At 37.6% G+C, this 17,266-nt stretch overlaps 2 protein-coding genes and 1 pseudogene across 3 annotated transcripts; 2 read left to right on the top strand and 1 right to left on the bottom strand.

The window, feature by feature from the left end:
• Positions 1-2,704: 2,704 nt before the first annotated feature.
• LOC307152141 (olfactory receptor 51E2-like) lies at positions 2,705-3,709 on the bottom strand (the record flags this gene model as incomplete). The annotated part of the gene is made up of 1 exon (XM_079860548.1): positions 2,705-3,709. One exon carries the CDS (start codon positions 3,707-3,709, stop codon positions 2,705-2,707), a length of 1,005 nt encoding a protein of 334 aa, XP_079716674.1.
• Positions 3,710-7,762: 4,053 nt separating this feature from the next.
• Positions 7,763-8,296, top strand: LOC307152140 (olfactory receptor 13J1-like; annotated as a pseudogene). The gene has a single exon. The product of its transcript is annotated as an olfactory receptor 13J1-like (transcript).
• A 5,298-nt stretch (positions 8,297-13,594) lies between these two features.
• Positions 13,595-14,593, top strand: LOC307152139 (olfactory receptor 51E2-like; the record flags this gene model as incomplete). The annotated part of the gene is made up of 1 exon (XM_079860547.1): positions 13,595-14,593. The coding sequence occupies one exon, from the start codon at positions 13,595-13,597 to the stop codon at positions 14,591-14,593; it is 999 nt and encodes a 332-aa protein (XP_079716673.1).
• Positions 14,594-17,266: the final 2,673 nt, after the last annotated feature.

Raw genomic sequence — 17,266 nt, 5'->3', positions numbered from 1 at the left:
TCCATGAGTGAGAAAGTAACTGAAGTGCTTCATGCTCTGTATAAAGCACGTAGCCGCTCTGAAGCTGGGGGCTGCAAATATCGTGTGAATGAGAAAGTGGCAGAAGCTTTTTTGCGTTTGTGCACGACAAACCACTGCTCTGAGGCAGGGGCTTGGTTATGCCATGTGAGTTGCTCTGAGGCAAGGGTCTGCTGTGTTGTGGTGGCGAAGGGGAATGCGGGAATTGACCGGCGCAGGCCCATCACCCAAGCTTCCTACATTAACTTAAGCTGCCTCCGCGACTCGGCGGCAGAAGGAAAGAGCATGTCAGCGGACCTTACCTTCCTCTGAAGAGTGTACCTCAATGGCGATCGATAGGTGGCTTCTCAAATAGTCGACACCATAGTCGAGTGAAGGCGAAAGGTCTGAGGCAATTGCACTCGATGCTGAGCAATATTGTGGTTGGACCTGCTCCACGCAGTTGCAATAATGTGATTCAATCAGGCTTCAGGCAATGTTATGCTTATGGGCGCTTAGATGCCTTTAAGTTCTCTCCTGTTTTGACAACTTCTTTTTCTCACGCTGTGATATCCGCGATTTTCCAAATGTTTTTTTACTATTTGTAAGGAACCACCCGTCGGCCCAACGACAGAATCTAACGGCGTGGGCAAGGGTATAATGTGTGTATGCCTTTTCAGCACTCCGGTGAAGTTCATTTAATTTCTAGAATTTAGTTAAAATTTATTTTAGCTCGGGGCTTAATCTGACTCCAATTTCTAATGATTATTACATTTAGATTGTGTTTCTAATTAGGAACTAATCATAAATATTGATTATGCATTAAGTTAGATATTTGATTATTCTGGGTATCCCATACTTTCAATCATTTGTTCATTAGGGACCTGATGTCACACAGAGACTGCACATCGGCCGAATCATGAGCTCACGGACACAAACTCGTCAGTTCAGATCTTAGTCAGAGGATGCAAAGTGAACTATTTACCTTTAAGTAGGCCACTCCCTGCTTCCTCACAACAAAAGGTGTAAAAAAAATTATAGTCACGAAACTGGAAATGAAAGCTTTAGCATAAGTTCTGCCGGGAAGACTCAATTACTAAGTCACCTATTGCCTTCACTTCTATCCAATCATATTCTTATGCTCACTGTATAAAAGCTCGGTACTTACACATGTTGAGTTCGCAGATACTGAAGCGACGATTACCCCCATCCTCCCCACCACCACCAGGATGGTCCTGTCCATACCTCCCAGGGGGGTCGGCTGCGCCCCTGCCTTCGTCTTCAGGCAGGAATTTCAGATCCGATACCCTCGGATTATGCACTACGGACAGGGCCTACGCCAAATGACTTGTATATTTTCAGCTTGCTTAGCTGTCAATAAATGTACGATTTGTTGAAGTAATTCTCCCGAGTCTTTCTGGTAGAACTTGCTTAGTCAGTTATAGTCAGAAATTGGAAGGTCCCAGATTATGTGCCCCATGCTCCATTCATTGGGCCTTCGGTATGATCTAGTCTGAGCACAGATTTGCGGTAACACCAGACTCCACTTTAATCTACTAGAAATAATGATTTCAGAATAATACAAAATAAACCAAATATATAATTTTATTTGTCAGGTAAAAATGTATTATGCCAATTATTGAAGTAAACAATAAGCCAATACAAAAATAATAAATACATAAATTAATTTAAGAGTAAGAAATGCATACCTGACAATGGGACACACAGTGATGTTGTGAGTGTTTTTAAGACAATGATACAGCACTGCATGGGGTTCTTTTGACTACAGAATTTCCCACAGACTATTCTGTCAGTTTCCCTTAAATACCCAGACCAGAACAAAAGAGTTGTAAATATTTACTACATATTTACTTTCAGGGTAGAGGAGAGGATAATCAGATATCTTGAAGAGACACCACCCACTACAGGAGAACAGAATTCTAAGTTTTCAATCTTTTTCATAAAACAAATGACTGCTGTGAAATTGAGACCATTTTACCAACCACACTAAGACATTTAATGTGATACCAAACATGAAAGGGAAAAAACCAAGTCTTACACCATAGAAACTGTAACTGCTGTAAACTAACGTTATTCAGACTTTCTTCATGCATAGCTCAAAGACCAGATAAATCAAGACTTTTTATTATCAAATTGTTGTTGCAGTCCTAAAATAGTGTCTTGCCATCTGGTATGTCAGTATGTTGTTTATGTGGGTTTAGAGTCCATCCCTGGATATTTAATTCAGAAACTGTTTGTGGGTAACAGTCATCATAGCTCAAACAAATGCCAGCTAATGATTCATTCAAGACATCAATATATTCTGGAGTGTGAATATTTTTGTTCATCAAGATAATAAACATGATGCAGAAGAATTTCTAAATAATCTTTAATATTTAAAGCAAATAAATGAAAAAATGTTCTTTCATTTGACTTATTTTTAAGCTTAAATCAATGGATGAAAATGTGGATACTATTTTCAAGGCATTATTATTTAGAATCTTTACTGAAATTTTATATAGGCCTATGTAGTTTTCAAACAAAGGAAGCAATCAGAAAGCAGCTCAGCTAGGTTTCAACCCTGAGGTTTTAAACATATTTGGCCTGTTAACACAGTTACTTCTGTTACAACATCGAACATACAAAATCAATCAACTCTGTTAAATAAAATATTTGTTAAATGATCATCTGATTAGGTTTAAACCTGTCATTTTTGTTTTGAATTTCCCCTAGTACACTTTGTTCTTTTTGTGGTGTTCACCTTACTTCGTTTGTACAGTTCTTTTATGGATTGCATGACCTCCTCTGTCTTTAGAGTGTATATGATGGGATTCAGCATAGGTGGTATTGTCTGCGTCAGGGAATTGTTAATTAACCGGGTGTTCGGATGGATAGGTGTTGTTACAGCTGCAATATTATTGCTTATAAGTGGGATATAACTGATTGCCACCAATATGAAATGTGAGGTGCAGGTTTTCATGGCTTTGATCCTTTCAGCACCATGAGCAATCTTAAGCAAAGCCAGAGCAATGCAGAAATATGAAATAATTATCAGTATCAGTGGTGTGCACATTAGGAGACCAAAGCTAATTTTTCCCATCATAATGTTTATAGAATTATCATTACAAGCTAATTTATAGACAAGGCCTTGATCACAAAAATGACTATCGATCACATTAGATCTACAAAAAGAGAGTCTATTCACAGAACCTACAAGTACAGAAAAATATGTCACAGAAAAAATCCAAATAACCCCTATGATCAGAAACATGACTGTTTTAGTAATAATAGCATGATACCGCAGAGGAAAACAAATAGCAACCAGTCTGTCTTTAGCCAAGACAAGTAGTGTCAAAGACTGCAGATTCATGAAATGATACACAAAAAACATATTTGCCAAACACGCTTCATATGAAATCTCCTGGTGCTCGAATAAAAATGTGTCAATGATTTTTGGAATCAAAGCCGAGCTTCCACACAGATCAGAAATGGCCAGATGGAAAACAGCAATGTATTTGGCTGTGTGAAGTCTGCGGGCCAAATAAATGATACACATGATAAATAAATTCCCTAAAACTGTCACAACATACACCAAAGACAAGAACACATAGTAGTATTTCACATGTGGAACATTAGAAAAGCCTTTGATGAAAAATGTTGCAGGACGAACAAAGGTGACATTAGCAGAGGAGTTTGACTTCATGGAGCTCATTACAGCTGTTGTCTGGCTTTTTGTGTCACCTGTGAAGAAGAACTGTTATAAAAATGCACACAATAACAGAGAATATTCAAATAATGATTTAATTTACAGTCACAGTACATTAATGAACAAAAATATTTAGTTGTTCTTTGATATATTCATTTTGAATTAATAATAAAACAGTTAATGCGGTAAATGCTTAAGAGAAAAAAAAGAGAAGAAACATGTGGTTCATAATCTACCTTCTACTAAGCTGCCAGCATATTATTATTCTACCTATAATCAGAGATATTTATGTAAAATCATTGTCTTGATCTTGGGACTTTAGTTGATGGAGCAACGCTTCTCCCTGTAGACTTGTCTATATTAAAACACCTTTTCTTTTCTTTTCCAAGTATCAAAGAATGTGTGTGTGTGTGTGTGTGTGTGTGTGTGTGTGTGTGTGTGTGTGTGTGTGTGTGTGTGTGTGTGTGTGTGTGTGTACTTGTACAACTGTACAACTATCTTTGTGAGGACCAGTTTGAGTTTTAGACCATTGGAGTGAGGACAAAGAGAGTAAAGTGAGGACATTTTGGCCGGTCCTCACTTTCTGAGACCCCTTTAAAGGCCTGTTTGAGGGTCAAGACTTGGTTTTAGGGATAAGGTTATAATTAGGTTAAGGGTAGGTTTAGGGTAAGGGTTCGGGTTAGGCACTCAGTTGTGTTCGGTAAGGTTAGGGTAAGCGGCTAGAGATTGCATTGTGTCAGTGAATGTTCTCATAAAGATAGATGTAGAAGTGTGTGTGTGTGTGTGTGTGTGTGTGTGTGTGTTTGTGTGTCATAGACTGTAAAAAAGATTGATGACGCACCTTCACTCTCTTTAATTGTAGTGAAGCTGCCAGTGTCCCAATATGTTGTTGTTATGTCTCTGTCATCTTGAGTCTCGAGTCTGCTCAGAAGTGAGCGCGAAGTGGGGCTGCGATATCAAGTCCCACTCCCGCAGAATCTGTTAGTACAGTTTACTGCAGAACAGCTCATTACAGGGCTGCCAACTCTCACGCATTCAGCGTGACGCACGATTGACACTTTTCAGACGCTCTCACGCCACACATCCATTTTCTCACGCACAGAAAAATAGCGAAACAAAGAGGACACGGAGACCGACAGACAAGACAGAGCAGTCACTTATGATATAAAAAAAAATCTCAGCTCTCAGATTCTGTCAATTTTATTACGAAATTCAAACAATAAATACCGTTTTGGCGCTTGTAAATTTGACGTGACAGATCCCTAGCGGCACGTGAACCGATCATCTCTAGCCTACTAGCTAATAGTAAATCAACAGGAATGAACAATGTTGAAAGATACCGTGCAACTTACCGAAATGTATATTCCTCATACATAATATCGATCAATCAGTGTTTTTCAACCGCGGAAAGGGTTCAATATAACAGCTGGAGAACAATTATGTCACATAACATTTACCTATCTTGTGTACCAAATATTTATCCAAATGAGTCAATATTAAATCAAATCACAAGAATTGAATTGAAATGAAATCGTGAAATTGGTGTCAAGCAATAAAATAAAATAAACCTAGCTTACCAGAAATTGTACCATGTAAACATTGTAACATGTTGTCACTAAACCTAATAAAATTCAGTTTAGTTACTAAAATGTTTTGACAATCACAATACATTTATTGTGATGCGATTGATAATGTGATGTGATGATTTTTTTAAATAAACAGTTGGCGCCTCAGTGACTACTTCATTCTAGTAGTGTCAATCATGGTGTCACACACCCGTTTTTATAGCATCAAAAAACTCAAATCAAACTTATTTAAAGAAGGAACACTTGAACTAACATCAGCGTCATTAAAACTGCATAAAATGACAGAAACCATCTTTGGAAAAAATTTTTTTGAAGTGTAATTTGATTGTTTAGTTTGTCTCACATCCATTACATTAAATGAAGAGGGCGGGGTTTATGACCTATAATGCATCCAATCACCTGGGGGCGATCAAGATGCTTTGGCTTCACTTTTCAGGACTTGTGTGGCACATCTCATGTTGGTGCCAATTTGGTTATATCCCATTTTTTAAGCTGTCTGTCTGTTAAAGGCAAATGGTATAGTATCTGCAGGTCGGAGTAGTGGGAGTGCCTAAAGGTCTTGTGAAAGCTGCCTTTTAGGGTATGGGGTAAGGTTAGTTTCTGCTGTAGAATTGTGTACCATTATGACCTGCAGCTACTGTTAACCCCCCCCCCCCCCCCCCCAACATATGCTCTTTACAATATGTTGGATGATTTTATATAGAAAACAGTGACTCAAAAAAAATAAAAAACTGGCTGGATTTTCACAGGCAGGGTCACAAATACTTTCACAGATATTTTCATTGAATGTTTTACAGACTTTTCCTGAAATATTACGATCAAACACCTTCACTGTAAAATGTAAATCTAATGTATTTAACCATTAGCTTTCAATAACACGTGCATGAACTAACATAACCATAGACATCACTGTTTGGCTACTACACAGTTAGTATCTTTTACACAAAGCAACATGCAGCACAACATCAATGTTTTTTGGCCCATCCTCGACTAAAGCACAAGCTCTACTTTAATGTGGTAACCTCATAAAACCCATTAAATCCCAATATAACAGAACATCAAACACTAACAGATATCTCTAGATCTCAGCAGAGGATGATTACTCCAAAAACAGCATTACCAGCTTCACTAGTTACTTACCAGTTTGACTTTATTTCATATATGTACAAAAGTTCTTATTGAGAATAAACAGAGGTTTAGATGTTGATGCCTTATTGAAAAATAGAGTTACGTTTGAAATCACCATTATGGTGATTAGTGTTTTCGAAAACTGCGTGATGTTGGCCACTTGTTGATAACAATTATCATGCCTGATTCATAAAATCCAGAGTCAAATATACCTCTTAATTTTACATTATTAATTATAGTAGCGCTGTGATATTGTTTCATGAGTGTTCTGACAATCAGATATTGTGAAAGATTTTATAACATCATTATAGAAAATGTTTAGAGCTACTCCATTTAGACTTGTGTGAATCTCAACAATGGTGACAATCAACAAAATGCTTTTTTTGAGACTTTAGCTTGTTTTCTGATGTTCAAAGTTCATCTGTTTATCTGAATTATTTGTTGACTGTCAGCATTGTTAAGATTTATACACTGATTCTAGGTCAAAACTGCATAATGAGTTAAACATTCTTTCAAAACATCACAACATTGCAGGATCGCATGTGGTACTAGAGCTACAATACACAATAATGTAAAATTAAGAACTAATATATTAAGTGATTAGACTCTAGATGAGATCAGTGAATCGGACCACTACATGATGATTATGTCAGTTAGCCAACATCACCAGATCACATTTTCTCTTGGCTCGTCTGGCCATAACAAGCATGTGGTATTATAAATCATGTCTGTGTGTCTAAATGATAAAGTAGCTCTAAACATTTTCTGCGTTATGATACTATGATTAATAATGTGAAATTAAAAGCTAATATATTCAGAGATTTGACTATAGGTGCTATCAGTGGATCAGGTCACTAAATGATGAATATATCATCAACAAGTGACCAACATCACCTCATGTTCTCTTAAATGAAAAAAATGTAAGAATTTTAGAAGATTTAATCCTATAGTCATTATGGAGCAGCAAATGACTGGCAGTATAAAAGTTTCTCCAGATCTGTGCTGTGATTGGTCAGCTGACAAGTCCAGTGATGCCTGGCATTTGTTGTAAAACTGATGGACTGAAGGAAGACTAAGTCTTTTTTACAGTGCTGTCAGCATGTATACATCAGAGCTGCTCTTCACCTTTCTGTGAGTAAATTTTTTTAAAGATGTGTGTTAACCTTAATGATCATAATTGCTTTTTATGGAAATCATTACAACATTTTCTGTCTATGTCAATATATCTGTTCTTTGCCTTGTAATATTTGTTGAACAGCAATGCCATGTCATTTCAAATGATTTTTTATCACACTGAATAAACACACTTGTTTTTGCCCAGACAGGATGCAGGATCCCTTAGTGAACTGACCTTTTCTACATCAGTGGTTTTTCTGGTATTCCCCACATGAGATATACATAATTTCTGTTTTTTGTCTACTTTATTTATTTGCTTGGAAACTCCTACTTCATGTTTGTTATCATTATGGACCGAAATCTTCACACTCCTAAATATTTAGCTGTCTTTAATTAATCACTGACACACATTTGTGAGAGAATATGCTGTAATCCCTCAGATACAAGACACATTTTTTGTTTGCGAATCAGTTTATTCGGTATGGATTATGCATGTCCAATATGTTCTGTAATATTCAAATTTTTTACAGTGCAGTCTCTAACTCTCGCTGTTCTCTCGTATGACAGATTAGTAGCTATTTGTGTACCACTGAGGTATCATGTGATTGTGAGCCATAGATCAATGCTTGTTATAATTGGTGCTTCATGGACACTTGCACTGTTGCTAACAATCACTGGAGCAATGTTCATGAGCAGACTTTCTTTCTGCAAAGTTATTGCCACCGTTAACAGTTTCTACTGTGATCATAGCGGTAGAATTTAGCGGATAGTGGACCTGGAGCGGCGAGCAAAATATTCATCAAACTTAACGGAACACCAGAGGAGGCCAAGGTTTTGGTGATTAGATGGAGGAGCTGGATAAATATGACTGAGAACGCTACTGGATCAATGAGGTAAAAAAAAAAAAAAAAAGAAAACATTCAACATTCTGTGTACATTCATACAATGTCATCCAATCACATTTCATTTACTTCAAGATACATAAACGACACAGGGTACAACAAAGGATTCTGGACTATGAACACTTGGAACTGAAATCATTTGACTACACTGAGCATAATGCACAAGACTTGGAAGATGAAATAGACCCTGACAACAGGTTTTTCTCATCTATCAATATTAATTGTAACTATTTTAATGAAGATGATTATTACAACAGTATCAACTCAGAAGGGAAATTGTCAATCATACACTTCAACAGCAGAATCATGTATACAAACTTCAATGCAATCAAGATTATTTACAACAGTTTATACATCCATTCAGCATTATAGCAATATCCAAAACATGGTTCATTGAGGTTAAAGGAATTGATTTTGAATTAGAAGGTTATGACCTCAATTATATGAACAGAGTAAACAAAGCAGGTGGGGGAGTTGATATATGTCCATAAAAATGTTAAGTTTAAAGTAATTGACAAGATGACATTAACAATAAATGATATACTAGAATGTAAATCGATTGAAATTCACAGTGAAAAGAAAAAAAATATTATTATAAGTTGAATATAAAGTTGTGGTCAGAATTTATCCTTTTGATCGTTCATTAGAAAAAAAACTTTCACTGAAGCAAAAGATTTGAAAGTGTGGGGGAAATCATATTATGAAATAAATGTTTTTCTCCAAAACACGTTGGCCACAAATATTGGCACCCCCAGAATTTTTTTTACGAGTAAAATATCTCTGAAGTATATTCCCATTAATATTTACCTTTTTTTTTAGCCCACCAGGGTGACTAGGAACATGAAATTGTCTAGCCATAATTAAATGTTTCACAGGAGTTTAAATATGAGGAAACACAAAGGCCAAATTCCTTTAATCATCCATCACAATGTGTAAAACCAAAGAATATAGTTCTACACTCACCTAAAGGATTATTAGGAACACCATACTAATACTGTGTTTGACCCCCTTTCACCTTCAGAACTGCCTTAATTCTACGTGGCATTGATTCAACAAGGTGCTGAAAGCATTCTTTAGAAATGTTGGCCCATATTGATAGGATAGCATCTTGCAGTTGATGGAGATTTGTGGGATGCACATCCAGGGCACGAAGCTCCCGTTCCACCACATCCCAAAGATGCTCTATTGGGTTGAGATCTGGTGACTGTGGGGGCCATTTTAGTACAATGAACTCATTGTCATGTTCAAGAAACCAATTTGAAATGATTTGAGCTTTGTGACATGGTGCATTATCCTGCTGGAAGTAGCCATCAGAGGATGGGTACATGGTGGTCATAAAGGGATGGACATGGTCAGAAACAATGCTCAGGTAGGACGTGGCATTTAAACGATGCCCAATTGGCACTAAGGGGCCTAAAGTGTGCCAAGCATCAAGCATCAACCTCTAGCATTAACAAGGCATTTTCGCCCACAGGACTGCCGCATACTGGATGTTCTTCCCTTTTCACACCATTCTTTGTAAACCCTAAAAATGGTTGTGCGTGAAAATCCCAGTAACTGAGCAGATTGTGAAATACTCAGACCGGCCCGTCTGGCACCAACAACCATGCCACGCTCAAAATTGCTTTCTTTCCCATTCTGACATTCAGTTCGGAGTTCAGGAGATTGTCTTGACCAGGACCACACTGCCCTACAAAGGCAAAAGACCTTATGTCGCTAGAGTGTGGAACTGAGAAAAATGACTTTAAAGATTTTTAGTTGTCCCACTAAATTAATTATAGGTAGGACACTGGAAATCTGGCAAATAGATGTTTTAGTAATGGAAATTATATACATAAAAAAATCTTGAGCTCAAACTTGACTTTTGACCACTATTTTAAAGTTACTGTACTCTGCCTTTGTATTGTCAGCAAAAAGTGAGAAGTCATGCCAAGGCAAAAGGCAGTAACTTCCACATTATCAATATTTAGTTGCTGATCACCATTAACAAAATCATTATAGTAACACCTGTATAAAATCTAGTGATCATGGCATTTATTTTGTATGATTTACAATTATTTATAGCCATCTACTTATTGCTATCCTGTGCTTTGGTTGCATTCTGATGGCATTATTAATACATTTGACATGACAAAATACCTCCTATTAGTCCAGCGTTGACTCGACCGCGTTTAGGGCGGGGCTGAAGGCGAAGTTTTGGCACTCTGCCAGCTAGTTTGCAGAGCTTTAATTGTTGGTTGTATTCATCTGATACGGCAATGTGTAACGTTTTTCTGTCAACTCTGCATAATCCTTCGCGATCGATATCGCACGTTTGTCGATGGAGCGGGTTCAGACCATACTAAATGTTCTGACCGCTCTGAGGACATCAGAAGTTAGAGCGACTGATGGCAGCTGTACAAGTACACAGGCTACACCGTAATTTTAATTTTAATGGACATTAAAACAAAGGCAGATAACCGTACAATCTGGTAGGTAGCATTATTTGATTGAACACCGGCACAGTAACTTCATATTGACACGCGGCTAAACAAAGGCAGAGCACCGTAACTCGTAATTTGAGCGTTCCAAAACAAAGCCAAAGAGCGGTAACTGATGTTACGGTGTTCTGCCTTGGTTTCTCATGGGCTTTTGGAAGTTACTGTTAAGACAAATCATTATTTTCTCGAAAAAAAAACGGAATTGATACAAGATTCTTGTCCACATGATAAAGAAGGTCTTGAATGTACCAAAAATATAAATAACTCATTTTCGACCAAAAACGAAGTTACGGTCTTTTGCCTTTGCACGGCAGCACACCCCTAAATGCATTGAAGCAACTGCCATGTGATTGGTTGATTAGATAATTGCATTAATGAGAAATTGAACAGGTGTTCCTAATAACACTCTAAAAAATGCTGGGTTATTTTTTAAACCCAATTGCTGGGTTGAGCATTTTGACTATGTTGCTGGGTTATTTTCTCCGTAATCAGCTGACAATGACCCAGCATTTGGGTTTGTTTTGGAAATTTTGACCCAGCGCTTACCTCCTCGCGAGTCGCGCGCTTTTGTCCACACTGTTCAAATCACTACGTCAACAGGAGGACGAGAGGTTCAAGCAGTCCGAGCGAGCGTAAAGGTGAGCAACCCTGTTTTATTAAAACTATCCTATCATTAAGTAACGTTAGTCAAAAAAGTCAGAAAGTCAACAAGAAGTTATGTTGAAATGAACTATGAATTATTGACGACGGACCAAATGCTCTAGTCTAGATTTTACATCTGTCGAACTAGCGACCGTTATGCTAACGTTACGTTACACATAACATTCATTATTTTTACACGGTCTGTCATCAATTATTCCACTTATAACACGGTCACAATGTCTAAGTACAGTTGTTGGTGTCTGTTTTATCTCCAGAAATGTTGCGGGTTACTTGACTCGGCGGTGTTGGATGGATGCAGTGTAACGTCACTGGCTAGTGGCTGGATATGCTAAAGAAGCTGTAAGTCTAACGTTACCTATTATTTAACTGTTTTTGTTAGTCATTTTCGAAAGGTAGCTTTACATAAAATATTTTATTATGCTGCAGTATGTTCTCTGTGTTTGGGTGCGTGCGCCTTAGCCTATAAGCCTTATGAAAACCTAAGACACACTTATTACACACATAATTATCTGTGCCTGATATTGTCTTTCCCTCATTTAGTCTGAAACCAACATGGTGCTTTACCTGGAAAGGCAGAGAGAAGCAAAACCCTTCCCCTTTGTCTTGGAGCTTGGAATGGCTGGACAGTTTTTTGGTGAATGGGGAAACTCTGGAACAGTTGACTCAGTTTTTTTTTTTTTTTTTTTTATCTTTTTGTGAAGATAATTTTTAGCTAGGCTATTTTACAGTTTATAGGTTTAGAGTTTCATGTTTTTATTTTGCTACACAGGACTAAATGATTGCTTATTGCTTAAGTGAATTGCAATGTATGTACTTATGTGTTTTTTATTGTATTCTTTGTGAAGAGAATCTTTAGCTATAGGCTATTTTACAGTTTGTAAGTATAGAGTTTTGAATTTTGAGAATCTTACCATTTTATAATCTTTTAACATACCAACATTTTAGCACAAATGATTTTTGTGGGCCTCCGTTTATGTTGCAGATGTCTAACTGTTTTTTTTAACATGAATGTATTTATGATTATATTAATTTGCTGGAATAAACACATTAATTGAATCAATAAACAGTAGTGTTATTATTGTTATTAATATTTTTGTGTTTTTTTTTTATTCGTTTTTTTATTATTATTATCTAAAATGAATAACCTGTAGCATGGGGGTTGTTTGACCCAGCACTGATTAAAAACAACCCAGCAGATGGGTTAATGTATAAAAACCCAACCTGCTGGGTCAAAATAACCCAGCATGTGTTCTGTCCAATATTTACCCAGCGCTGGGTTGCCAAATAACCCAAATTGGGTTGTTTTTAACCCAGCATTTTTTAGAGTGAATGCTTTAGGTGAGTGTATTTTATTTTCTCTTTTATATCATTTTATATTCTCTGTTGTGAAGTGCATTTTTAAAACCGTTCTTTATCACAGAATAAATGTGGTTTAAGTCAGTCTTTTATAAATATTAGTTTTTGAACCATTGAACTAAATGGTTTAAGGGAATGAAATTACTGTTCGACAGTACAGTATAGACTGTAATTTACAGTGTAGAGCAATACACAAACTAATTCATTGAAATGGGTTTTTGTGATTATGGGTTTATATCAATGTATAGCCTATGTAAAAATAACTTTCTAAGAAGATTTACTCCTGCCCCCTCATCTTCAAGTCCATTGGGATAAGTGATGATCCATGAAAGTCCCAAGCGCAAGAGAATGATCTACTATAAATATGTCGGATTAGTGGTATAATAATGAGATTCTGGCAGCTTTGGAGAAGGTAGAGTATGAACCATGTGCTTTGTCTATTTTTTTTTTTTCTTTTTTTAAATAGATTTACTGCAGAGACTAAACAATTGTATTATTATAATATTATTGTCAAAGAACATTAAGACTGTTTATTTATTAATGTACTGTGACTGGGAATCATTTTTATTTTTATTTAAAATTATTTGAATAATTTGTTATAGTGTGCATTTTTATAACAGTTCTTCATTACAGGTCACACAAATCCAGACAACAGCTGTCATGAGCTCCATTCAGTCAAACTCCTCTGCAAATGAGACCTTTGTTCGTCCTGCAACATTTTTCATTAGTGACTTTTCTAATATTCCACATGCAAAATACTACTATGTGTTCTTGTCTTTGGTGTATGTTGTGACTTCTTTAGGGAATTCATTTATCATGTGTATCATTTATTTGGCCCGCAGACTTCACACAGCCAAATACATTGCTGTTTTCCATCTGGCCATTTCTGATCTGTGTGGAAGCTCGGCTTTGATTCCAAAAATCATAGAAATGTTTTTATTTGACCACCAGGAGATTTCATATGAAGCGTGCTTAACAAATATGTTTTTTGTGTATCATTTCATGAATCTGCAGTCTTTGACACTACTTGCTTTGGCTTATGACAGACTGATTGCTATTTGTTTTCCACTACGGTATCATGCTATTGTAACCAAAACAGCCATGTTTCTGATCATAGGTGTTATGTGGACAGTGTCTGTAACATTTTTTTCTGTACTTGTAGGTTTAGTGAATAGAATCTCCTTTTGTAGGTCTAATGTACTTAACAGTTATTTTTGTGACTATGCCCCAATCTGCAGACTAGCTTGTAATGATATTACGATAAATATTTTGATGGGTAAAATTTCCTATGGTCTCTTGATTTGCACACCGCTGATACTGATCGTCATCTCATATTTCTGCATTTCTCTGGCTTTGCTTAAGATTGCTCATGGTGCTGAACGGATCAAAGCCATAAAAACCTGCACTTCACATCTCATATTGGTGGCAATGTTTTATCTCCCTGTTATGAGCAATAATATTGCAGCTGTAACAACACCTTTGCATCCAAATGTTCAAATAATTAACAATTCCCTGACACAGGCGATACCACCTATGCTGAATCCCATCATATACACTCTAAAGACAGAGGAGGTCATGCAATCCATAAAAGAACTGTACAAACGAAGCAAGGTGAACATTACTAGAAAAAGGGAAATGAAATGCAGCAGGATAAATTAAATATACTTACAGGATCTGATCCGTGTGTGAAGAAGAAACGAGGTGCATTTTGCCTTCCACAATATTGGGGTTAGTTGACTTTCATTACCTGCCTAAAAGAAAGATTTACTTGTACGTTGACTAGAAATATTTGACTAGTTTCATCAGCTGTAATCATTCAATAAATATCTAATTTAACAGAGTTGATTGATTCTGTATGTAGATGTTGTAAGTAACAGAAATTATGTAATAAGCAGGCCAAATATATTTAAAGCCTCTTGGCTGAAACCTAAATTTGCTTTGTGATTGTTTTTTTTATTCATTACACTGTAAAAATAAGTTCAGTCTAAAAATAAAGCTTGAAAAAAAAATATATATATATTTTTTTTTTATTATTATTATTATTTTTTTCAGTGGTTTTAAGTGGTTTTAACAATAAGTCAAATGAAAACATTTGCTTTCAATTTAACACGTTTTAAAAAAATATTCTGCATAATGTTTGTTATGCTTATGAACAGATATCTTCAACCTCCTGAAATTATTGCTTGAATGAACAGTCTTGAATACATAATGTAGGCATGTTCTTCAATTAACAAAAATCATTATATTAGGCCTTGTTTATTTATCAAAAGTAATACAGTAAATACAAGCAATTACAAAACCATCCCACAGTCCACAGTATAATGCCAAATAGCAACGTTCTGCATCTATAAACCCACACAGTAAACAACACAATGGCATACACAGACATTCCACTCTGCAAAAACTCATTTCAGGGAGGTAGCACCATAATATAATGTAATGTAATGTAATGTAATTCATTGTGAGTTTTGCCTCGTCATTAGAGTAGCTCCTTAAAGTGTCTATTTGTATGAATTTTCATGTATTAATCACTCTTTTTTTATAGCCAGTGTGTGAACAGCTTGTAACGAAATTTAAAAAAACTAGACCTTTCCCGACTTATTAGGGTATCTAGGTATGAAGGCCCATAGACTGATTTTCGTGTGAAGGACTCGGGACGTTTTTGCTGGGAAAATCAAAAGGATGTGTCGTAGGATGCGCACTATACCGAGAACCTCCCTTCCGTTCAATGACATGTGAAATGAATGCTTATATAATGCAGAAAAAGCTATTCTGTAGTGTAATGTCAATGTGTCATGCAAAGAAAAGGGTTTCATATAAACTATAGTTTCACATAGCTATAGTCTATTGTCTCAAATATACTTTATTATCAAACTATCATAACTGTAATTTTAATTACCTCATCTGTCAACATGATGACAGTGAATAGAAGAGCTGGTGCAAACACATCGGCATCGCCGTAGGGAACACAACATATGGGCAGCCTAGTACTGGGGCTGACCTTCTGGGCATACTCTGCTAGACCTACTGTAGCGTCTGACCCCTCCGCCTTCCCCGAAGCGTTTCTAGATCAGCTGGACTGTCTCGGGGTAGAGTCGCCATTCTCCCGGGAGAGTGGGCTGTCGTGAGAGCTCGTCGGCTGCACGATTGAGCTCGCATGTGATGTGAATGGCACAAAGCAATCTCAGATGATTCTGACTCCAAAGGAGGAGATGGCAAACGGGTTGCGACTTGCAATGGGAGTGTAGACCACCCTTATGGTTGATGTACACTAAGGTTCTTGCCTTGTAACAGTGATTTGAAGTGGCGCAGAACAAGCCATACTTCCAGCAACTCAAGGCAGTTGAAGTCCTATCCAGGAGCCCGATGCTGCATGCCTGTTGCACATGGAGCCCCAGCCTGTGGTAGAGGCATCTGTTGAGACAACAACATGCCTGTACACTTGTTTTAGGGGGACTCCTGCCCGTAGAAACACAAGGTCTGACAACGGCTGAAGGTTTGGCGACAGGCCGGGGTGATTGTCACCTGGTGCGTGCTGCGTTGCCATGCCCATCTCGGAACTCGGCCGTGAAGCCAGTGCTGAAGCGGCCTCATTTGAAGCAATCAGAGTGGCGTTACTGCGGATGCCATATGCCCCAGGAGCTTCTGAAACAGCATGTTCGTTCGTGAGACGTACTGTTAGGTTGACCATGTCCAACTCCATACCAGGACAAGAGATCCTCTGCATGGGGGAGATTTTGCTCTTTTCCCATTGATCCGAAGGCCCAGATGGCTGAGGTGCCTGAGCACCATGTCCCTGTGTTCGCACAACTGCTCTCGCAAGGGGGCCAGTATGAGCCAGTCGTCGAGATAGTTGAGAATGCAAACACTGTGTTCTCTCATGGGAACAAGGGCCGCCTCCACGACCTTCGTAAAGACGTGAAGCAACAGGGACAGCCCGAAGGGGAGGACTTTGTACTGATATGCTCAACCATCGAACGCAAAGAGTAGGAATGGTCAGTGTCGAGGGAGAATCGAGACATGAAAGTATACGTCCTTTAGGTCAATCGCTGCAAACCAATCTTGGGGTTGAATGCATTCAAAAATGCGTCTCTGCATCAACATTTTGAATGGGAGCTTATAAAGGGTCAATGCCCAGACACACGAGGCAGCGATGGTGACCATCCCGTGATCCCAGGTAACGACCGCATCCAGAAACAGACACAGATAGAAAGTCATCTTTAAAAAGACGCGTTCTATCTGTGTAAGCTCTTAGGGACTGCTCTCGCTGGTGCTGAAGCACGCAGGGGAATGGTCACCGCGAACACAGACAGGAATTTGCACCTGTCTGTG

The sequence above is a fragment of the Squalius cephalus genome, assembly GCF_949319135.1.
Source record: "Squalius cephalus genome assembly, chromosome: 24".
NCBI classification, from domain to species: domain Eukaryota; kingdom Metazoa; phylum Chordata; class Actinopteri; order Cypriniformes; family Leuciscidae; genus Squalius; species Squalius cephalus.
Note: the sequence above shows the minus strand (reverse complement) of the source record. Positions and strands in the feature narration are given on the sequence as shown.